Source organism: Atractosteus spatula, chromosome 7 (genome assembly GCF_055471065.1).
Source record: "Atractosteus spatula isolate fAtrSpa1 chromosome 7, fAtrSpa1.hap1, whole genome shotgun sequence".
Taxonomy (NCBI): Eukaryota; Metazoa; Chordata; class Actinopteri; order Semionotiformes; family Lepisosteidae; genus Atractosteus; species Atractosteus spatula.
The window spans coordinates 39,015,453-39,036,418 of NC_142712.1; the positions used below are offsets into that span (position 1 = coordinate 39,015,453).

The window sequence follows — 20,966 nt, forward strand, 5'->3', positions numbered from 1 at the left end:
GGTGTCTGCAGGATAAGTAATTCCCACTATGCACATAGTGTGGGTCTGCACACGAAAGATCTATTTAGATAGTAAGTCAAAAACATTTATTTCACTGTTGTTACAATTATCTTATTTCAAATGTGCCATAGAGGCTTGCTTATTTCTATTACCACAGTTTTATAGTTTGGGCAGATTGCTTTGGGGTTAAATTCTAAGAGCTAAGTAGAGACAATTTAAAATATTAACAAAACTGCCAGGAGACCTAGATGTAAACTGGCTGGCACAGCAATTATCTCTGCTGCCTCACATCTTTGGGGTATGTGGATGGTTACAAAACTGGGGTGTATTCTGTGTTCTCTAGATTTTGTGTTCTCGAATGTGTCCCTGTGTGTGGACATGTGCCCTGTTATCGACTGGCATCCCAGCTTGCACCCTGTGCTTCAAGGACGCTTGTCAGAAAGAAGCAGTTTTCTGCTAATGGATGGAATATACAGTATGTTAATACTGCTGTAGAGCTTGTGTATGACCTCATGTGTCACAAAATGTATAGCAATTAGCCATTTGTACAAAATGCTTTAAAAATCAACTTGGACTCTGAATAAAATGAAAGGGAGCTACACTGCTACATCTTGAAGATACCCTTCATGATAAAGATTTCTTAAGGTTTGAGGGACCTATTTAAACAAGGTTTGAGGGACCTATCTAAGCCTCCCATTTTTATGGCTTTCTCTAATTGAAGAAGAGGCGAAGCTCATGCTCAAGGTGTCCCCAGAGCTGGTTTCTGCCAGTCTCAAATCCAGCCTGATCCCACATGGGAAATATGGCTTCATCATTCAAAGCACCCAAAGAGTCAGCCAGTTCATCTGTCCTACCAGCCCATCTGCTCCCTGTTCCATTCACCCCAGCACAAGCCCTTGGCTTCATTACTCATAAACACACTGCAAAACGAGATGCAACTGAGTGCAATAATCAATTACCTCTGTATGGAGAAGCTGATACACTGTGCTCCTCTCAGTTTGGGTCATGTGTTGCATGCTGGCAATCAGTCTTTCGAGAGGGGACACGTGTCAGCAGTGATTAAGTAAGACAGCTGGGCAAACCCATTGACCTAGGTTTTATGTTGCACCAACTGCATGATGAGATCTGAATCTGCAGCATCAAGGCATCGTCCTTCAGTAGTGAAGTAGTAAATTAGATAGCCTTTAGAAAACTGACAGGATTTAACAAGAAAGATGAATATTGTTTTTGTACTAAACACCAGCTGGGAATCTTTTCACCACCTCTACAAGGTCTGAGGGTTTACAGCTTGCCAACGTAAGAGTTGTCCTTGATGCTAGCCAATTCAGCATGATGAAAAGAATGGACAATTCGTTCTATCTTCCAAATCTTGGGTTGACTGTTCTTTGTCTCTGATCACAGTCACACATAGCAAGAACAGAGGAGTAAACACCTCTAGGCACCAAGAAAAACCAAGTGACCTATCATTGCTTTGTCTCAAGTCATGGATATATCCTAGGACTACACAATATGAAATCTAATCAATCAATGCAAAGCCTTCCTTATGATTTGTTGATTTGTGTAACTATTTCAAGCTCAATGACTCTGCGCTACCTTGTGTTGTATGAGATAAAGAGTGGTTGGCACTGACCCCATACCCACTTCAAGAAGAGATTGTCAGGTGAAGGTCATTACGCCGTGTTCTCCCAGCGTGTGCCGAATAAATCTGCAGCTGCTGTTCATCTCTGTCTGCCACATGCTAAAGTTGACCACAAAAGAAGTATTAATATCAATAATGTCAAGAACCTAGGCACTGTTCTTAAAAGAGCCTTTCCTATCTATAACAGACACCACAATTAAAACTGCATTAAGACATTACAGTCAGACCTAGAAAATTTGACATTATTTCTAATTTAGTCCTGTGTACCGTAAAATGTCATGATATTTCATGTATACCAACATTCTGTGACATATAAGGGGTCACGTTTCGAATTGCCTTTTAAAGGTAGGGTGTTTATATAACACAGAAGCCCAAAACGAGTCAAAAAATGACCTGGAATTCTCCAGCTCTTTATTAAGGTACACACACAAGTGTGGGCATAGCAAACAAACCCAAAGCAAACAGGATTGGCTGGCTCTGTCTTGTCAGAGCTTTAACTTCCTAGCATGTCCTGTCTGTGGCTGCACAACTAGGCTACTTACTAGCATATATAGATTTGCTGCCCCATGTTTTGAACAAGCACAGTAGCTTATCTGGACAGAGCAAACATGGCATCATGGAAACGAATTGAGCTGCTTCTTTCCAGTTTCCACAAACCTCATCTGGCCAGATGAACCATTGCTCTGCAAAAGCTAGAGTCTGTACAACTCTTTGCAGACGCAGAATTTCCAGGAGCAGAATAAAAGATCCTGCTATTGACATGCTCAAATTGGAATTTTGTTCAGTGCCAGCTCTTATTTGGATCAATTGCCTGCTGCTTTATCCCAACTCACTTAAAGTTGTGTTTCTTATGTGGCTGTTTCAAATTACAGTTAGCGTTTGCTTTAATTTGAACAATTGAGTAGTGACATCATATGCTGTTGTGCTATGTTCATTCATCAGTTCAATTTTTATGGTGAGGGTCACGGCCATGATGATACAGTGCACTTTATTAATGTAATTGTTTGTTTGCAGTGCTACGAACCCTGGGGTTTTATCCAAGTTAGAAAAATATTAATAGTCTCTTAATTAATTAGTTTGGACATTCAAACACAGTTTGTGGAGGAAGGCAGCTTAGTTTCTAAAATATATAAAATTATGGGATAATGAATTCATTAGAAAAAAAAGTTTAATAAACCGTGAATAATTAAGATTACCCCCAGGATGCAGTTAGTGATTCAGCCTAAGACATGTGAGTAAGAACATCCCCATGTTGTAGTGGGAAAGTCCCCAGATCAAAGAATCAAGCAAAGAAACAAGGGAGCTCTTTGAGACAGAGGCGACAATGAAGCTTTTATAATAAACACACTTGGGCATTCCCTGCATATGGCCGTGTTAACATTAAGACACCACTGAGAGCCCATAAAGCAGCAGAAGAGCCAATCATTTTATTGACAGCAATCAGAGGATTTTCAGTGTCTGTCAGTGCCTGATTTCTTAATGTGGTTCAGTTTTTCCCAGCAGTGTTTTTGTGGTGCAGTCCTATATAGTCCTTTCAAGCTTCCTATATCTTACAATAGTCCAGGTTTGTTTATTAACTGACATGCTGTGTTGATGTTTGTGCATCAAGCTATTCAACACAATAAATCTCAATTTCCTTCCTCGCTCTACTTTTGAAACATATTTTTATGCAGACAAAGCTGTACAGGCAGCCATGATAAATTCTGTAGGCCTGGTTTTCCTCTTGGGTATACTGCTGGCAAATCATGTGTAATATCTTCTTTACTTGAGCTACGTTTGCCCACAGGGAACATACTGTAAAGATGCATGTTTTTTATTAATGTCTGGCCCCTTCCCAAAGACGACTGTGTCCTTGTGGAGTTCACACAGTGTTGTTCTTTTTTTTGCCTTTCCTGCAGTGTGGGTGAAAGACACCGTGAGAGTCGGCTCGCTGCAACGTGAACACTTTCTTGTGCACATTGGACAGAATGAGGTGAGGGTGCCTGGCCTTTCTGTACTGCAAGGCAGCTGCAATCATGCTGATAACATGGCCCTTTATTATGTGAAATACCTGCTGTGTGCTGCCTGTGTTTACAAAGCGGAGAACTCATTGGCTTTTCAGTAAGTGCAGATAGCCTTCCATTGCCAGTAATACCTAATAAACAGACCACAGATCTTTGATTAAGTCTGAGTTTGGAAATGTAGCATAAAAGATATAGTGATCCTGTATGCAGAACAAAGTAACACAACTTGTTTGCATGTCCCTGATGCAGTGCAGTGTAAGACAGAGCTGGAAGGATGCTGCAGTTAAAAAATGGACTATAATTATTTTGAAATACAGATTCCAGCTACAATGCTATTCATTGTCTTGCAGTTCCAATAGTGGTTTGTCTTCATCACATGTGAAGGTGCACGAGTACAATCCAGGTGCACAGAGAGTGGAAGATGGAGTTACTCAGTGCTGTACGAAATCCTAAAGGTTCCAATAAAAAATAAGAGCTGGCCCTCATGAATGAAGCCTCAAAGTAATGTAAAATAATCTGTTGTGCTTCTTCACATTACTTTTCAGAACACAAGAATGGTACCAGGTTACTTACAACATGGAATCAGCTGAGAGCTGTAATGACTTGAGAATATGATGAATGCTACAAACTAAAGGAGGCTGTCTAGCCAATGTCACATGCTCAGCTGCTTGTAGCTTATTGTTCTGAGGATCTCAACCAGCACTTTCAAGATGGATTCCACAGAATCTGCTTCAACTGTATGGCTGGCTTTCCTGTCCCAAATACCCTTCACCCTTTACATAAAGACTTCTTTCATTACTAAATATCAAGTTGTTATATTTTCCCTTTCATTGGCCCTAAATACTTAAGAAAATCAGTAGATAACTCAAAAGAAAGTAGATGGTCTCAGAAACAGGGGAAGATAGGAGGCTGAGCATCTGAAAGCAGCTGGATTGTTTATCCCTGTTTTTCTCCAGATAATTGAAGTGTGCAACGTGCGGTCAGTCTGTGAGTCTTATCAAGTGTACACAGTGTATTTCACACATTACAGAATCGAGGTGTGCCGGAGGATATGAGCAGTAAAACTCCCCACCTCGCTTCCTCTTTCCCAGTGTAAACAGCCTCACCACCTGGGGAAACGCACAGCGCCCTGCCGTGTCAGAATGAGGCTTTGATACGGCGCCGATGCTGTGGGTGAAAAAGAGGCTACTGTCGCCCTGGCAACCTTCAGGCACCTCCTGACAGGCTGAGTCTGGGCCTGCTGCGCCTGTCTGGCAGTGAGGTGGAGGTGAGTCAGGAACTGCACACGGTTTATCAGTTGGACTTGGCAAGCTAGCATAGAAAACTCCTTATCCCCAGGCGGCGTTTATTAGACACGCTGATGAGCAATCCTGAGGGAATGTTAGTACCTGGCTCATCCTCTTATTATTGATTTTTAAAATAAATGGATACAAAAGGCATTGTTTTTCAAAGCAATTCAGAATTGCTTTGAAATTATTGGTTCTGTATATCACCTATAGCAACCTATAATCAGCGATTTATAATCAAAAGGTTTCTGTGTTTCAAAGATAACATTTTCATATGATCTCTTCCCTTTGGATAAATGGCAAGGTATTGTGTACACAGTGAGTTAATATAAGGAGGATACACAGACACTGCTTGAGTTTGTTGTGTCTGGCTGTGTGTCTGCCTGCCCAACTATAGGTACATCCATCCAAATTCACTTTGCAGGTCTCACTTTACACCCCTAAAGAGAAGGAATTCTAAAGCAATACTTTTATTCATGTCCAATTATACCTATGCTGTTTTTTCCTAACAAAGTGCTCATGTAGCTTAAACCACTGTTCTTTTCTTCTGGGTTATGGAGGGTGTGGCCCTTCAAGACCAGGATCAGTGAATAAACCAAAATTCATGTTACTCATTTTATAAGTTCCAGTTTCATTTTGGTGGAATTTGGCACAAGTCTGTATGTAGTCTCACTTTTGAGACAGTTCTCCATGGTTCATTTGAAAAGAAAACGAAATAGCTTGGTGGAATTGTAGCAATCAGCTCAAAAGACACAGGCCAAGACAAGGCAGCTGAGATAGGCTTGGAAACTCATCCCTCCTGGCAGGCCTCCGGGGAGCTGATTGTGCTTAGCGGTGATGATAATGAAGTGTTCGCAGTGTTGACGCTGCAACCTACAGGTCTGAACTGGGTCTGGAGTGTGACTGCATTAGCAGCGCCAGGGTGTGTCTGGCCACAAGAACGCTGGGAGGTGTGAACAGCTTGGTTAAGCAGAAACAAGCAGTTTAAATATCCTTTGTCCTCATGGAATTTTAGGGTTTAATATTAAAGTATGCTACCTGCCTTACATACTCTAGGGATTTGTCTGGTCACATTCAGGTGTTCTGTAAGCATCTAGGGAATGAGCTATCCTTTACCTTAAAGACGACTACAAAAGCACAGATAACACTGCTCTCCCCTTTTTTTCTCCTGCTTTGGAGACGAGTCCTGGACCTTTTTAGGTCTTCCTTATCGCGCTGGGCAGGGTGTGGCTGCTGGAAGGAAGGGTGGGTCTGTCTGCGCTGGGTTCTGACACACTCCTGTATCACTGTGCCTGGCTTAGGTGAGGCTGGTCTTAAATACAGACAGGAGGTGGAGAGGAGCACTATACCTGAGAAGCACATAGGATACTGCTGACAAGTACTGCAGGAACTAAAACACTAGGAGCTGGTAAGTGCTTTTTATCTGCCTATAGGTGTCTGAATACCTAGGCTGTATGTATGGATCTGTCTTCTGCCTCTGTCTTTTACAGTAGGTCCAGTTTTGCAATCACTCTAAACACTTATTTTGGTACATTTGTACTGAAACTCACACCTTAGTCTAACCAAGAGTCTTTTTTTTTCTTAACCCAGATTTTGTCCACTAGGATTACTGGTTTTCAGAAAGGTTAGCCTGTACAAATAGTACTTTTCCATCTTTAAATTATTAAAAAATGGAGATGCAGTACAAGCAAAACATGTGACTTTAACTGTGCTAACGATTTAATTACTTTAATTACAGGTGTTGGTTAAGAATAAAAATAAAGATGTGGATTCTACTCCATGTAGTAGGTAAGTGATTTCTTTTATAATCCTCCAAATTTTACTATCATCTGGGAATTCAGATCTGACGTTTGTAGCTAATTTGCTATTGTAGATAAAGTCAGCGAAGAGCAGTCTATATAGACTCATGCAAATCAGATACTAGATTAATAGTAACATGATGGATAGAATGAGCATCACATATACATGTAACCTGTCTTTGATTATGAGTGTAAAATAAGTACAGTTCCAATCATAAGAACATTCAGGAAACCTAGCTAGTTTTGTAGTTAGTACAGTTTGTAATCAATCTCAGGGTCTCATTCAGCATTTCTTAAAAGAAACCTGGCTATAGGCTTCAACAACATAACTGGGAAGCTTTTTCCAGGCTCCCACAACACTTCGTGTGAAGATGTGCATTCTGTTATCAGTTTTAAATGTTTGCCTATATAGTCACAGCTGTTAGCCTGTGATGGAATTACCAGACCTAACCTGATACATTAATATTCTCTGCTTATTAAACATAGCATGTTTATGACCAGCGCTGCCCACTCCTGATGCTGGTGATCCCAGTGTGTCTTGGCTTTCAGTCTTGACCTTCAACTGTTTAACTGAACTAATTATTTGGCAGACTAGAACCATTTGTTTCCCACACTTAAAAACCACAGAATTTTAAAGCTCCTTATGAAATTTAATACAGCACTTAAAATACAACTGAAAATAATTCCTAAAGTTCTGATGAGTAAAGTGTTAGATAAGTTTGAATTTCGAGCAAATATTCAAGAGTACCGCTGGAAAAAAACCAACAGACACTGTTTATAAGCGCAGACTTTTAACCGATATGTCCTGGCTAAATTCCACTCTAGTCTTGCTCAATTTAGCCTGCTTACAGTTCCCCCTTAACTCAACTGGTGAAGCACTTTCTCCCTTCTAAACCTGACTCTCTGCGGAGAGGGCCTACTGGTGCGAAACGGTGGCTGTGTGTTGTCCAACTCAGGTGGGTGGATGAAGTGGGTCCCCCTCCTGTCTGGGAAGCAAAGGGTGTCCTTTGGATTGGGTGGTTAATACATATCTGACCGTAAAGAAATGCAGTAGCGGAGATGTTAAGGAATTCATGTATTACCCCTGCTTGACCACTGATGTGCCTCTTTATGCCTCAGCGCTGTCTGCCCTGGCTCTGGCCCAGCAAGACTGCTCTCAGGGTGCCTGTTACCCCTCCACGGGAGACCTGCTCATCGGCAGAGCCACTCAGCTGAAAGCCTCCTCCACCTGCGGAATGGCTGGAATTGAGGTGTTCTGCACACCTCTGGGGCAGGTAAGGACCTGCTCTCGCCCTTTTCACTCATCCATTAATATGGAGCAACCACCTGTGCTTTGTGTCCTCAGTGGCTCAAGATTCCTACACTTCTCCATCTCCCACGAGTGTCTGTGTTTCTGCATACTGTTTATTATAAAAGAGGCCAATCTTATTTGCCATTTGTTCGTCGTAAACTGACCTACAATTCTGTAACGACAAGGTAAAAGGCAGAAGTGTTAGAGGATAGTGGCTGGAGAGAGCGCAGTGCTCTTTGTGCAGAGTGCAGGGGGGTTGTCTGCTTTGGGAAATTGTCTGGATATGATGCCCAGTGCACATCAGGGGCCAAGTGTTGCAATTCTGGCTTTCCCGGCACTGTGGTGGAAAGGCACAGGAGTGTGTGGAGGAGGGAGGGAAAGAAAAAAGGGAAAAGACCAAAAGCACCAGACAAATATCACCAAGCTCAGCAGAGAAAATGTGGTAACAGATCCAGAAACCTGGAACATTTTCACCTCAGATTATATATCTTTAATTAGGCACCCACAATAGGCTCTTTTATTGGGGTGTCTGGAAAGATTTCTAATCTTTATATCAAGCAAGCAGTATGAATTCACATGATATCAGAAGGCTACTTATTCCCAGTAAGGGTCATAGCAACTCACAGCCTATGTCAGAAGCACAGGATTCAGGATAGGACAAAACTCTAGATAGGACACCAATCCACTGCAGGGAACACAGACTCAAGCGTACGGATGTAATTTAGAGATAACAAATAACTAATTAATGAATTTGCCATGGCAGAAGACTCTCTGGGCCACTGAAGAGATAGGCTGATCCAATACAGCACTGTATCCCATCATGTCCTCTTTCAATGGTTTCTCCTTAAAAACGGATTCATGATTACGTTCTATAATGTAAAGTAAGGGTTTGGAGAATACTGTCTTTCCCTGTCCCCCACTCTTTCCTTAGTCACACGTTTATCTGCTTTGAAAGAACGGGTTTTTCTCCTGCTGGTAAAGTTTCACAGCTGGAGACAGCATTATTAACACAGATATGTTTTTGCACTTTAGTATATATACTTCTGTTTACTGCTGGTCAGTCATTATTAGTTGTTAGCATTAATTCTATGAACAAGGGCCAAAATATTAGGAATATACACTAAATAGCATGTTAAGTCTCTGTGAGATTTAAGAACAGTTAAAGTAGGCCCATGGCCCATATATTCCACACAGCTCTGAAATATGTATAGCCCAGTATAATTGTAGCAGGATGGTTTTCAGATTTGGTTTTGGCGAGATCAGTGATATATGGAACTGAGCTACATATTCCACCATTTCCCTCCAGGATTGAGATCTGGCCAAGGAAGTTAATGGTTAGCCTCATGCTGAAATTTGCCTATTGCCCAGCCCTGACTGGCAGATATAAACATTTGGGCTACTGGGCACATATTCCCTAACTACAAGCAATTACTGCCTTTTCAAACGTCATGAAAAACTGATCTGCCAGGGCCTGTGTTAAGTGGTTAGAGGAAGGGTGGGCTTCCTTAACACGTCACATTCTCTCCTGTGCCAACAGGCATCAGAAAGCTGTTTTGACACCAAGACACCTATAAAGTCATTACCAGGGAGGGTTGTATTAACTCTGCACTCTCCTTTTATGGACTTGAAAGGCTTTGCAGAAACATGCACACTGTGGATAAGCCTGAACTGGTGATTTTTAAGACTGACTCTGCCTCTTACTTTGATTTTATATTGATGCAATAAAACCACAACACAGAGGCAACAGGAAATCAACCCCCAAGAAAAGAGGTTCATTAACATGTATTCTTGTCTTTGATATGGGGTGTAACATAATAAAGGTTACCGACAAGAGGAGAAAATTTGGCCCATCTAGCCCATTTGATAGTTAAATCAACCAAGTTTTTCATCCAGTCAGAGTTTCAGCTTTGACTCATGGATAGGAAGCTTCTTCCACAACTCCACAACCCCGTGTAAAAAAGTGCCTACACTTCATGAATTGTATTTCACTGCCATGTGGCATTCAAACATAAAAACTAATATAAAAACATCAATACAAAAGAAGAAAAGTCAAGAAATTGTCACCAATTTCTCAACAATGAATCTCATCTCAACAAAGAATTTGTTTTATTTACAGCAACTGTCTGTGTCCAATAAAGTATTTACCCACATTAGTTCATATAACCTTACTTGAAAGGACATGCAGCATTCTTGTTAGTCACCATCATCAGAATCCAAATCAGATTCTACTTCATTGTCCACATACAATTGGAATTTCCCTTTGGCCTCACTGAGGCAACGATAAAAACAGTATATATACAGAGAACATAAAACATTCAGTGAATGTTATAGATGTATGCAATCAATATAAATAAAAATACCATTATTATACAGAAACATAAGATTCGAGTGGGAACTGCGTGCTGTCAATGCAATGCTGTAAAGGGGCTCTTACATCACAGTTTAAGGGAATAAAGGCACTCAGAATGAATAACTTCTTTAAAATGTTATTTGGAACCTTTGGTGTTCTGAAATGCTGTCCAGATCATACTTTTTTAAATGTGGAATGTAGTGGATGTGAGACATCGTTTCCTATTAACACTGCCTTCCTGTAAATACTCCTACAGTAGTATAGATGTGGCTCAGCTGGTTCTGTAATATTGTTTGCAATCCTTTAGAAGTTAACTCTACCCCTGATACTAAGATTCCCACTGCAAGTGGAGATGTTAGAATAAAGGACACTCTCTTCCGGACTTGTGCAGGCCAGCTCTAGGATGTGTTTGCTTATATCAAAGCTTTTCAGCCTTCCCAGGAGAAATAATCTCTGCATAGTTGTTTTTTTTAATAAGCCTGTGTAGTTTGAGAAGTTTAGTGTCCTATCAATGTATCCAGGTATTTAAAATAAGGAACAATCTCAATCTAAAATACTTACTGTAATAGGCTCTGGCCATCTCAGCAATATCTGTAAATATATTGTGTGTGATAATTGATCTACTGACTTGCAGAATCTTGCCTGTTGTGGGCTACTTAGTGTTCTAGTTTCTAACCCTGGTTCACATTAGGATGATCACTCCTGTTCTTTCTTACCTAGGATATAGGTTGAGAAATGCTGTAGTTACGTAAAGTCAGACTCCACACTGGGGCATTCTCTATTCTCAGAAGATTATACAGTATTAATCTGGTTTTCAGTTTCAGGGAGTGCTTTTGAGTGATGAATGGTTTATCTGCTACTGAGGTTCAGAAGGCAGCCCTGTGAGCAAAGCTTTGGTGCCCTTCCCTATTGAAATGAAAATCTTCAACATGTATTTTTTAATTATGTCACTGCTTGCAGAAAACACCAAACTATTGGGACACTGCTTAATAGTAGGACAATGACACCGGCCTCAATTGAACAGCTTGTCAGAGATGCTCTTCATCTTTGGGTCCAAAGACACAGACACAGACATAGGTCATTTAGTTTCATAAAGTGATATTAAGGAAGTGTGTCAATAGCACCTGATTAGGGCTTTGAAAATCATACTCTATTGCACTTTGTTTTAAAAGAGTTAAGTACAGTCCTTTAACTGGAATAAATTAGCTCTTCGAAGACATTTAATAGTCACAGTGGTAATGAGCAGATCTTCTTTTTGCATACTTGAGGGTTTGTTTTTCATGGAACCATCTTAAAAATGCAAAACAAACGGAAAAGAAATAAAAAAACAAGTGCCTGGTAAACCACACAGCCAGACAGACCCAGACAGACTGGCAAACAATCTACTGTATAGAAGCAGACAGAGATGGTTGTAACACAAATCCACTCGAGCGCTTAGCTAGAGCACTGTGGGACGAAGAGGGGGGTAACTAACTTTAAACTCCTGGGACAGGTGCCAGCCACACAAATATCAAATATTGGTGGACAGATATTGAGCGCATGAGAGGCTTAAGCAATCTATTGCAAAAGAAAGGACTCCAACCTTTGGAAAAGTGACTTAGGGGACTTAGCCAGCTGAAGTTCATGCAATGTAATGGTCACTTCTCTCACCAGATTGACAGCATGTGGGATACAATATATGGTATTGCATAAAAAATTCCATTTATCGTTTTTCTCTTCCACATAAATTTCACTCCCTGAGTAATTTCCCAGACACAGAATTTTGCTTGTCTCCTGCAAAATCAGTTGAAGGAGGTGTGTATCGGAAATGTTGCTGCTTTGGCTTTGAAATACATTTTCTTTGAGATATTTCACCGATTTCGTGGTGATTCTGGGGAAACTTTGACAGCCACGGACCTCCCCGACAAAATAAAACCAAACAGAAAGGACAGCAGAGGGAATAAGGTCTGATGAGAGATGATGAAGGAGGCTCTTAGACTAGGGTCCCCATTCTACAGGCCCTCAGGGTCTCTTTATAGCACCAGCACCTGGAAGAGCTGGAAGAACCTGTTAAATATGTCCATTTAACTCAATCATGAACTGAAAAGGTCATTAGGAGCCCAGTTAGACTGAAAACCTGCAGACACACCAGTTGTCCAGGACATGGATTGTAATCCTCCTTCCTTACGAGAGCTAACTGTGGAAAATCCCGGCATCATCACGGTACAGTGCACAACAAAGTGCAGTCACCTGGAGGAAAGCACTCTTAGACTACGCAAGTCTGTGTAGAGAAAAACGTGAGGCAAAATGCATTGCAGCAAAAATATTGTTTTAAAAGACGCTTCAGAAATAACCCTGTCTGTGCAGGACAGTGGAATGCTGCTCAGAGCTAACCAACCTGCTGCATTTAACTGGGACTGGACTGACTAGGAATGGGCAGCAAATGCAGACAGTAGCGCCTCTGTGTCTGACTGCCGTGTTGCCAAGTCCCACTGCAGTAATACTGGACTGCTACCGGCCAACAGTGATCATCCGCTTAGCACGAAATTGTCCAGGGAGAGCGTCCCACATTGTCTGCTGCCCGACCAATCCCGAGCACTTAGAGGGAGGCTCGTCCCTCTTCCTACTGGGATGTAGAAAAGCGCTTAACAAGCAAAAGGCGTCGCTCCTGCAAGCCAAGGCTCATCATGAAAGCTAATGATTTCAGGCGAGGGTTTGTTTCCAGACAATTCTTTTTCTTCCTGAAAACTCTATCACTGTCAAACCAATGTCTGGCTCTTTCTAGAGAGTTCTTCAATGCCTACATAAGAGTCTGTATCCTCTTTCAAACAACAGTGATTTTATGCTGAAATATTTATTATTATTTATTCCAAATAAAGGACAAAGAAATCAGGAATCCCCAACTTATTCCACCTTGTGGCATTTTGTAGAAAGAAATACCTTGGCAATACCTTGACAGTCACAGGCAGACTCAAACTGGTGAGATCTGTTCACTCCACACACACTGTGCCACTCGGTCACTCCTGATCCACAACCTGAAGGCCCTCAGGTGAATAAGTAGCACTGGATTGAACATTTCCTCTGTTGTGTACTCAATTACCAGGAGGGTGAAACATTAAAACAAACAGGTGACAAGATGAGACTTTTAAGTCAGTTTGCTGAAATCCATTGGCATCTTGACATCACCATGTCAGTCGTCCTCTGATACAGCTGGCTTTAATGATCCTATTCTGTGCCAGAGATGCTTTTTCATGTCACTCAGTGAAATCCACATGAAGTGTTGAAAGGTTCTGTCATTTCTGGGCCTGGTATTTCGACAGCTCTGGCACTGGCTATGTCATTTCAGTTCAAGGTCGAGAACCGGCGGAGTCTGGTCAGAAGTGCTTATTTTGAGAAGGAGGCACCCCTGCAAGGCAGTGCTTTCAGCACGTCTCCTCTCTCACCTTTGTTTCTACTCTGGCAACGAACCACTTGTGTGCTTCTTAGCCAGAAAAAAGGAACAGCAGGAAAATGGCAGTAAGAAAAAGAGTGCAAAGGGAAACACCTTGGGAGAAGTGTTGTGGCACAGACAGTTTTCTTGCGGCACAGATCTGCCAGTCATGTCCCTCCACACTGCTAGGACACTGCTCTGAAGTGAAATCTGGTTCATTTCCCTGGTTCTTCCTTGTTTTCGGAATGTGATTCATCCCTGTGTTGTCTCTGTGATTTATCACTGAATTTCTTGCAAGGACACTTTATCCAAGCACAGCCCGGTCAGCTACATTAGTATTTTCTGCATTAGGAACACACTTTATCCGTCTCTATTTAATCATTTGCTGTCCCCAATGCAAATGTAAGCTGCATGGAAAAAAAAATATTTTTCAAACAGCATGATTTTAGGTCCTTTTATACACTGCACAATATGCACGGTTGCAATTATTTTTCTTCCCGAGTAAGCTGTAAGCCCTGGGCTTTAAAAGACAACCCTGGAGAAGAAAAAGAAACATTCTGGTAAAAAGTTATTTTATAATACTGACGGATCAACTGTTGGATACTTCCAAATCACCGTTCAAGGGGAATGCGATCAGTAAACAGAAAACTGCCCTCCCAGCAGACATTAATAGAAACTTGGCATGGTTATATTAAGTGGCCTATGCCAGGCCTGAAAATGTGCCGATAAGGGGTGTACGTGCAACCTTACAACATGCTTAACATGGGAGCTGGTCAGCTGGTACTGTCAGTTCACAATCCTTTCTTCTTGTCCTCACAGCACGCGTATCCCAGATTCACTTTGATAGACTGTTTTTTTTTTACTTGGTGTGCAAATTAAGTTCCAAGTGAATTCAAAATGAAGAACTGACCAAAAAAAACAACGCAGCATACTAAGCAAAAGCAACCCAGATTTATAGATTTCAGGCAAGGTATATATAGGTCTCCACCAGCTTTGGCAGTGTTGGAGGTTGTCAAGTGAATGAAAGCCTGGGTCGTTCTGTGACTATATATGTGCAGCCTTCAGGGCAAAGACACGGCACGCTTCTTCAGAACATAGAGCGAAACTGGAACAAGAGGACACGTGGAAACTATGGGGAAGTGCATTTAAAACTGAGAAAAGGAAGCACATGTTTAACTAAATGGTAGTGGGAGCGTGGAACTAGCTACCCAGCCATGCTGTTGAAACAGAAACCCTGGCTTCCTTCCTGGCTTCAAGAAACGGTTGGATGAGATCCTTAGCTGCTACCAAACTCAATCTTTCTTATATTCTTGTGAAACCGCCATCTTCAAGGATTTCCATTCTTCTGTAATTTAATTTTTTATTCGATCCATTTCTTTTTTGATTGCAGAGACAAGAGGTATTTAGAAAGACAGCAGTACCAGCCTGCCAGTTGTGTAGGAAGCAGTTTTTACCACCAGCTCTGTAGTTGCCACAGCAACAGAAGCAGCAGGAGTGTGGCTGAGGCCCTGCCATCTGCCTCTGTTGACGCAGAGTTTGTTCTTTTTATACTGTAAGGAAAGACATCTTGCCTATTACACAGCAATTTTTTTTTTTAATTCCGAATCTCCTGATGCCAAGTATGTCTAGTGTTTACAATGGGAAGAGAATAGGGAGCTGAATACCATGGAAGCAACTAAATCAGAATGGAAAAATGAAAGGCAGACAGGAACTGTAATAAAAATGTTCATGGTCAGTGTGCCAAAACTTGTCTGTCCCACCATGTCCAATAATAGTAGGAACCGGGCTATGTATAAAATCCACCATTAAAATTAAACATCACTACAGAAGCCTAAAGACAGAGCAAATCTGATAAATAATAATCAATTGAAAACCTGTTTGAAAACAATAAACTTCTTTTCTTTGGTTTCCAGTGCTTCCATATTTAGAAATAACAGCCTAAACTTTTCAGCCCCAGCCCTCTGGAAGGAGTAACCCAAGGCGGGGATGGTGAAACTGTGGAATGTAGCAATTGACTGAGACGTGCACCCTTCCCCCCCCCTCACTGGCCACTGGACACTTTATTTTGGGCGACCTTTCCTCTAGTAACCTTTCACCCACTTAGCCAGAGTGCTCAGAGGGAAGGTACAGATGATTAGCAAGCATTCTGGATCGCCATGGAAACCGGGAGCAGCAGCAGAGCAGGAAGGAGTCTTAAAGGCAAGTCAGATTATCTACCACAGGCATGTTTAGAATAGCATTATCCTGTGATGTCACCTCACGGTCTTCAATACTGAACCAAAACCCTTGAAAAGGAATCTGAGGTTCTTCTTTTTCTAGAATTCATTAAGTTAACAACAATTTTGCCATGGACACAACATCCCCGTGCAGGTGGGAGTCCCCTCAGACATTTTTGCCTTCTGGTGCAAAGGGTACCAACCTTCATGCATTTTGCTGTCCTTCAGTCAACAATTATGACACATAAGAAAGGTTACAAACGAGAGGAGACCATCCAGCCCATCTCATTGTTAGAGGCTAATTGATCTGAGGATCTAGTCCAGATGTTACTTGAATGTAACCAGTGTCTTTTAGAATATCAGGAGTGGGATTTGAACCTGCACCTCCAGAAGAGACCACAACCTGACCACGGCCATTAGACCACTTAGACGTCTTGACGAGAATGAAAACTTGCTCCTTCCAATGTCTTGTATTCATTTCTATATTTGTATCCTCTACCAGAGATACTGATAAGCCAGCCCTGGTTAGTACAGTTTAGAATGGGCTATATTTGTTCTTTTGTTTTAAGTAAATGGATACCATCAAGCCCTCACTGTAGCAAGCAATTTGCTCAGGTTTTAATTGGTGTATATGTTTGCTATATTTGAATAGGTAGACCTGGATGTTTCACTGTTTTAAAACGTGGCAATTACCTCTAGGAATCTATTAATTGAGCTCTGTACTGTGTACTTTAGTGTATTTAGTTTTCAAAACTTCTGCTAAATTTTCCTTTTCCTACAATCAAAACAGAAGATCTTCAAATAAACCAACTTGGCAAATGTGGGCATCTTAACCAAATAGAAAGAAAAAAAAGCTATAATCATTGAACCCCTTCCTGATTGTGTGACTATAGCAGCTTGTTTCTCTTTATCTGTAAAAAGCTTTACTTTCTCTAGTGCATACTCAGTGGCCTCCAGTCTGTAGCAATCCCAAAGAAGTCGATATATGTTACACACTCACTCCATATGCTTGAATTCCTGCTCTGTGAACTTTGGACACTTGATTGATAGATGCTACAAAGGACCTTTGTCCTCGTAACCTTTCACCCAGTTGCCTCTGATTGGCTGAAGGTGAAATACAGGCCTGCCCTCCCTCTCATGCCTTTAAGCTATTGTTAAGTGTCTTTTGCCCCCCTGAGTATTTACAAATGAAAGTGAACAATCACTACCTGAAAATCACACGTGATAGTACAGAGAAATCAATGCCTCGAACATCTCTATTGATTCAGATAGTAGTTACTGTAAATGTTGTAGCGCTCTCGGGTTCACATGGGTATGCGCCCTCACTGCTGCCGCCTCAGGTCAGCCCCCCACCTCTGGGGACTCAAACTTGGGCCTCCGGCATCACTCAACAGAGACCCAGCCAGTTGAGCTAAAGGGAAATCTCCCGTCAGCCCTGCGGCTGCGGTCCCTGCTATTCACAGGGAAGGGCGGTGATGTCACCACGCTGGTAAGCCAGCTTGCACAACCTGCAATGTCGACCATGTGCGTTACGTTGTCTTTCATTAATTGCCTAAAAAACTAAAAGATTGACAATACAGGGTTACAGCTGGATACAGAAAGCACATCTGAAAAGAGCATTTTCATCCATGATCCAGTCCCAGGTATCTGCTAAAGCAGTGGACAAATTACAATGCAGAGGAGCATCTGATTGAAAAAGGCATTGAAAATCACTCCCATTAAACAAGGAAGAGAAAGAAAAAGAGCCTTTTGACATGTCAGCCAGGCAATGCATCAAACATTAAATGAAGCCAGATCTTCCCAAGAAGTGTCGTAGCAATCGGGGTCCTATTCCAAAATCTTTACGGTCAAGGCATGGTGATATTCCGGACGGGATGCCAGCCCATTGTAGATGGATGGGCCAAAAAATCCTAGAAGTATTGTTTTGTACTAGTTTTGGGTTATATTTTCAGTCTAAGAACATTGCTTTTTCTTTGTGTATTTGATAATATGGACATGTACTTCCCCTATTCTCCTCTTCCAAACCTTTTTCACATTTTTGTGAAAAGCCTCCACTCCTTGGTGAGAATCAGTGCAGAAAATACTATCATTTTGCTTCTTGCTTGAGGGGATCTATGGGGGGGGGGGGGTGTCTGGAGGCATACAATAAGCTCTTGTCACTTTCAGACAGTGGTTTCATTTGGCAGGCAGCGCAGCCGGGGGAAGGACGAGTCTTCGAAATGTCGGCTGTGTTGAAACAACAGCTGCTTTCTTCCCGGTCACCCAAGCCCTTTCCTCCAGATGGAGTAGGCCTTGCCCTATGGCCAGAGTGTACAGCCAGACACCGTACTCTACAATGACGGATCACTGGCAGCTAAGCCAATCGATAAAACGGGAAGCTCTCACAAGTGTGCAGAACGGAGAATTTCAGCTCAGTTAGTCATCGAGCTTGACTCACCATCTTCCCGATCTCCTGACTTCTTATCAATAATAATTTATATTACTGAGTAAAAAGAAAGTGCCCCAGTCCTTCATGGGCAGTGCAACATAAGCACTGAGATATGGGCCTGTGATTTACTGAATTTGTTTGTCAGATTCTTGACAGAATTCACCCATGGGTTTTTTTTGGGCTCTATTATATTAGCACATCCTTTTATGGAAGTTGATCAACACATCATTTGATAGCCAATAAATGTTTAAATCAATATTTATCTCACAAATATTCCATCTTTGTGCTGCAGAAACAGACACGTGTTTCTCTTTATGATACAACATATTTTCAAGACTTATCTGGAAAAAGCCATTACATAGGCCCTTACATAATGTGTACATGCTGGAAACCAACAGTCTACACGTCTCTCACAAACTCCAACACATCACTCCTCCTCCCACCTAAACAGCGCAGGCTATGTTTGCATTGGCTCCCGAGTTCAACATTAAAAGTTTATAGGGCAGTATTGAGAGCTTTTGGCACCAAGTCAATAGCTTGTTTTCTATTTCTGTGACACCTATTCCTACATTTCTATTTGTCAGGTTTGCAAAATTCAAAATTATTTTTGAATGCTGGAGAGCAGTCTGTATCTGGAGCGAAATATGCAGGCTTGTAGACACAGCTGTACCAGTGCCTATTTCGGGCTAAAAATGCACCATGTTTTGCTGTGAATTGTGACGTGTCTTTATCCCCTGTCTTTCCCAGTGGAAGATGAAGTGCTGCCCCTGTGACTCCAAGAACCCCTATGGCCAAAATGCCCATCAAATCCAGAATGTCGTGGCCCAGGCTGGGCCCAACAGGTGGTGGCAGTCCAGGAAAGGTGAGACAGCGATGGGCCCTGCAGCCAGGAATGGTCTCAACCAGGTCTTGGAGGGCTGATGCATGTGTACATTTTAATTGCAGTTCATCAATTAATGACCCAGACTGGCTCATTATTGGCCTTATTGGGCCAAATTAACACTTCTCTCACCTGGACAACTTGCAGACATACTAGTACTCCAGCACCTTTACTGACACACCTGTCATAGAACATCTGCACTTCTGCAAGCCTGCTTAATGCATTATTGACAGTGATGATTATTGTTACAATGATGTTGATGAACCATGTTTTCTATTATTACAATCACACATTAAGCATCTTACTACAACGTAAGAGCAGAAGAAATGTTTAGAATATTCACTTGCATTCCTGTGGCCTTGTCGTCCAGATGTGAACCCCGTCTCTCTCCAATTTGACACGGATAGCAAGTTCCTGCTGCACAACCTGGTTCTGGACTTTAAGGTAAAGCCACAGCACCTGCTCACTGCAGAGAGGGGCACTGTCACCTGATTTCGAAGATCTGTGGGTGGGGAAACCACGCATTTACTGGTCGGTGTGTTGCAGGGACCCCGCCCAGAAGCCCTGGTAGTGGAGCGTTCCCTGGATTTCGGCAGGACCTGGCAGCCCTTCCTGTATTTGGCCTCGGACTGTCGCACCTCCTTCCCTCAAATCAGCACCTCTCCCCCACGCAGCCTGCAGGACGTACAGTGCCACACCATGCCTCCACTCCCACCGAACAGCTCCTACCAGGACCAGACAGTGAGGGACCTACGCCGAGAACTGCCTCTTTTACAACTGCATATAGACTAAAACATATTTAGAGACAATTATTCAACTGTGCAATAAGATGTCATCATGCAAGGGAATCATGATGAAAATATTCAGATGTTCTTTCTCCTTTATTCTTGAAGCTTTACAAGCTCAAAGAGGGCTGCAATGTTGCAAGATTTTTGAAACAGCTGCATTAAAATTAGATTCATTCAAGCAGAGGTTGCTTTCCCATGTGTAATATCCCCATGAAGACTGATGCATCCTTCTTCTTTTCTCTGTAGGTGCACATCAGTCCTATCCGCCAGGTGTCTGCCATCAACCAACCGCAGAGCCAAAAAATTGAAAGTACGTAACAGTATCCAATCAGATTTGAACACATTACACTGTTGCAAGCATACACCATCAAAATCATTAGGAACACATTGGTGGTGTTCAAACATGCTGTTCTGAATCCTTTCAGTTTCTTCCCTTTGTTCTAACGGTTAACAGCCGGTAATGTAAAATCCTTCAACTTTTATCAGGGTGTGAGGTGCAATATTGTCATTTTAGTTTTCCAGCAGAAGCAAACTGAAGCTGAGCATCTTGTAAACATGAGGGCAGGATCACTGTACTAAACACCTGTTCTCCACCGTCCTGCTCTCTCCCAGGACTATCAGGCTTCACTAACCTGCGGGTGAACCTCACCAGGCTGGGCCAGCCCCCTCGTATCAGCAACGCCCGCGCACCCAGTGCTTTCTATGCCCTGAATAAGATGCAGGTCCAGGGTTCCTGTTTCTGCCACGGTCACGCCAACCGCTGTGTGCCCAGTGCCAACCAGCTCCCTGGAATTCAGGTACACCTCCTTCAAGCAACATCAGAGCTTCACCTACAGTGCGCTATAAATGCCGCCCTATTGTCATGCAGAGCCAAGAT

General features: G+C 42.2%; 1 protein-coding gene across 1 annotated transcript in view; it reads left to right on the forward strand.

The window, feature by feature from the left end:
• Positions 1–6,265: 6,265 nt before the first annotated feature.
• The window catches only part of lamb3 (laminin subunit beta 3), a 28,905-nt gene continuing 14,204 nt past the window's right edge, over positions 6,266–20,966 (forward strand). Inside the window, exons 1-8 of the mRNA XM_088921094.1 lie at positions 6,266–6,336; positions 6,667–6,716; positions 7,847–8,001; positions 19,169–19,283; positions 19,672–19,745; positions 19,848–20,042; positions 20,336–20,399; positions 20,702–20,886. Coding sequence (XP_088777220.1) covers positions 6,692–6,716; positions 7,847–8,001; positions 19,169–19,283; positions 19,672–19,745; positions 19,848–20,042; positions 20,336–20,399; positions 20,702–20,886 — 813 coding nt within the window. The 5' untranslated portion in view covers positions 6,266–6,336; positions 6,667–6,691. The remainder of the gene's footprint in view (positions 6,337–6,666; positions 6,717–7,846; positions 8,002–19,168; positions 19,284–19,671; positions 19,746–19,847; positions 20,043–20,335; positions 20,400–20,701; positions 20,887–20,966) is intronic.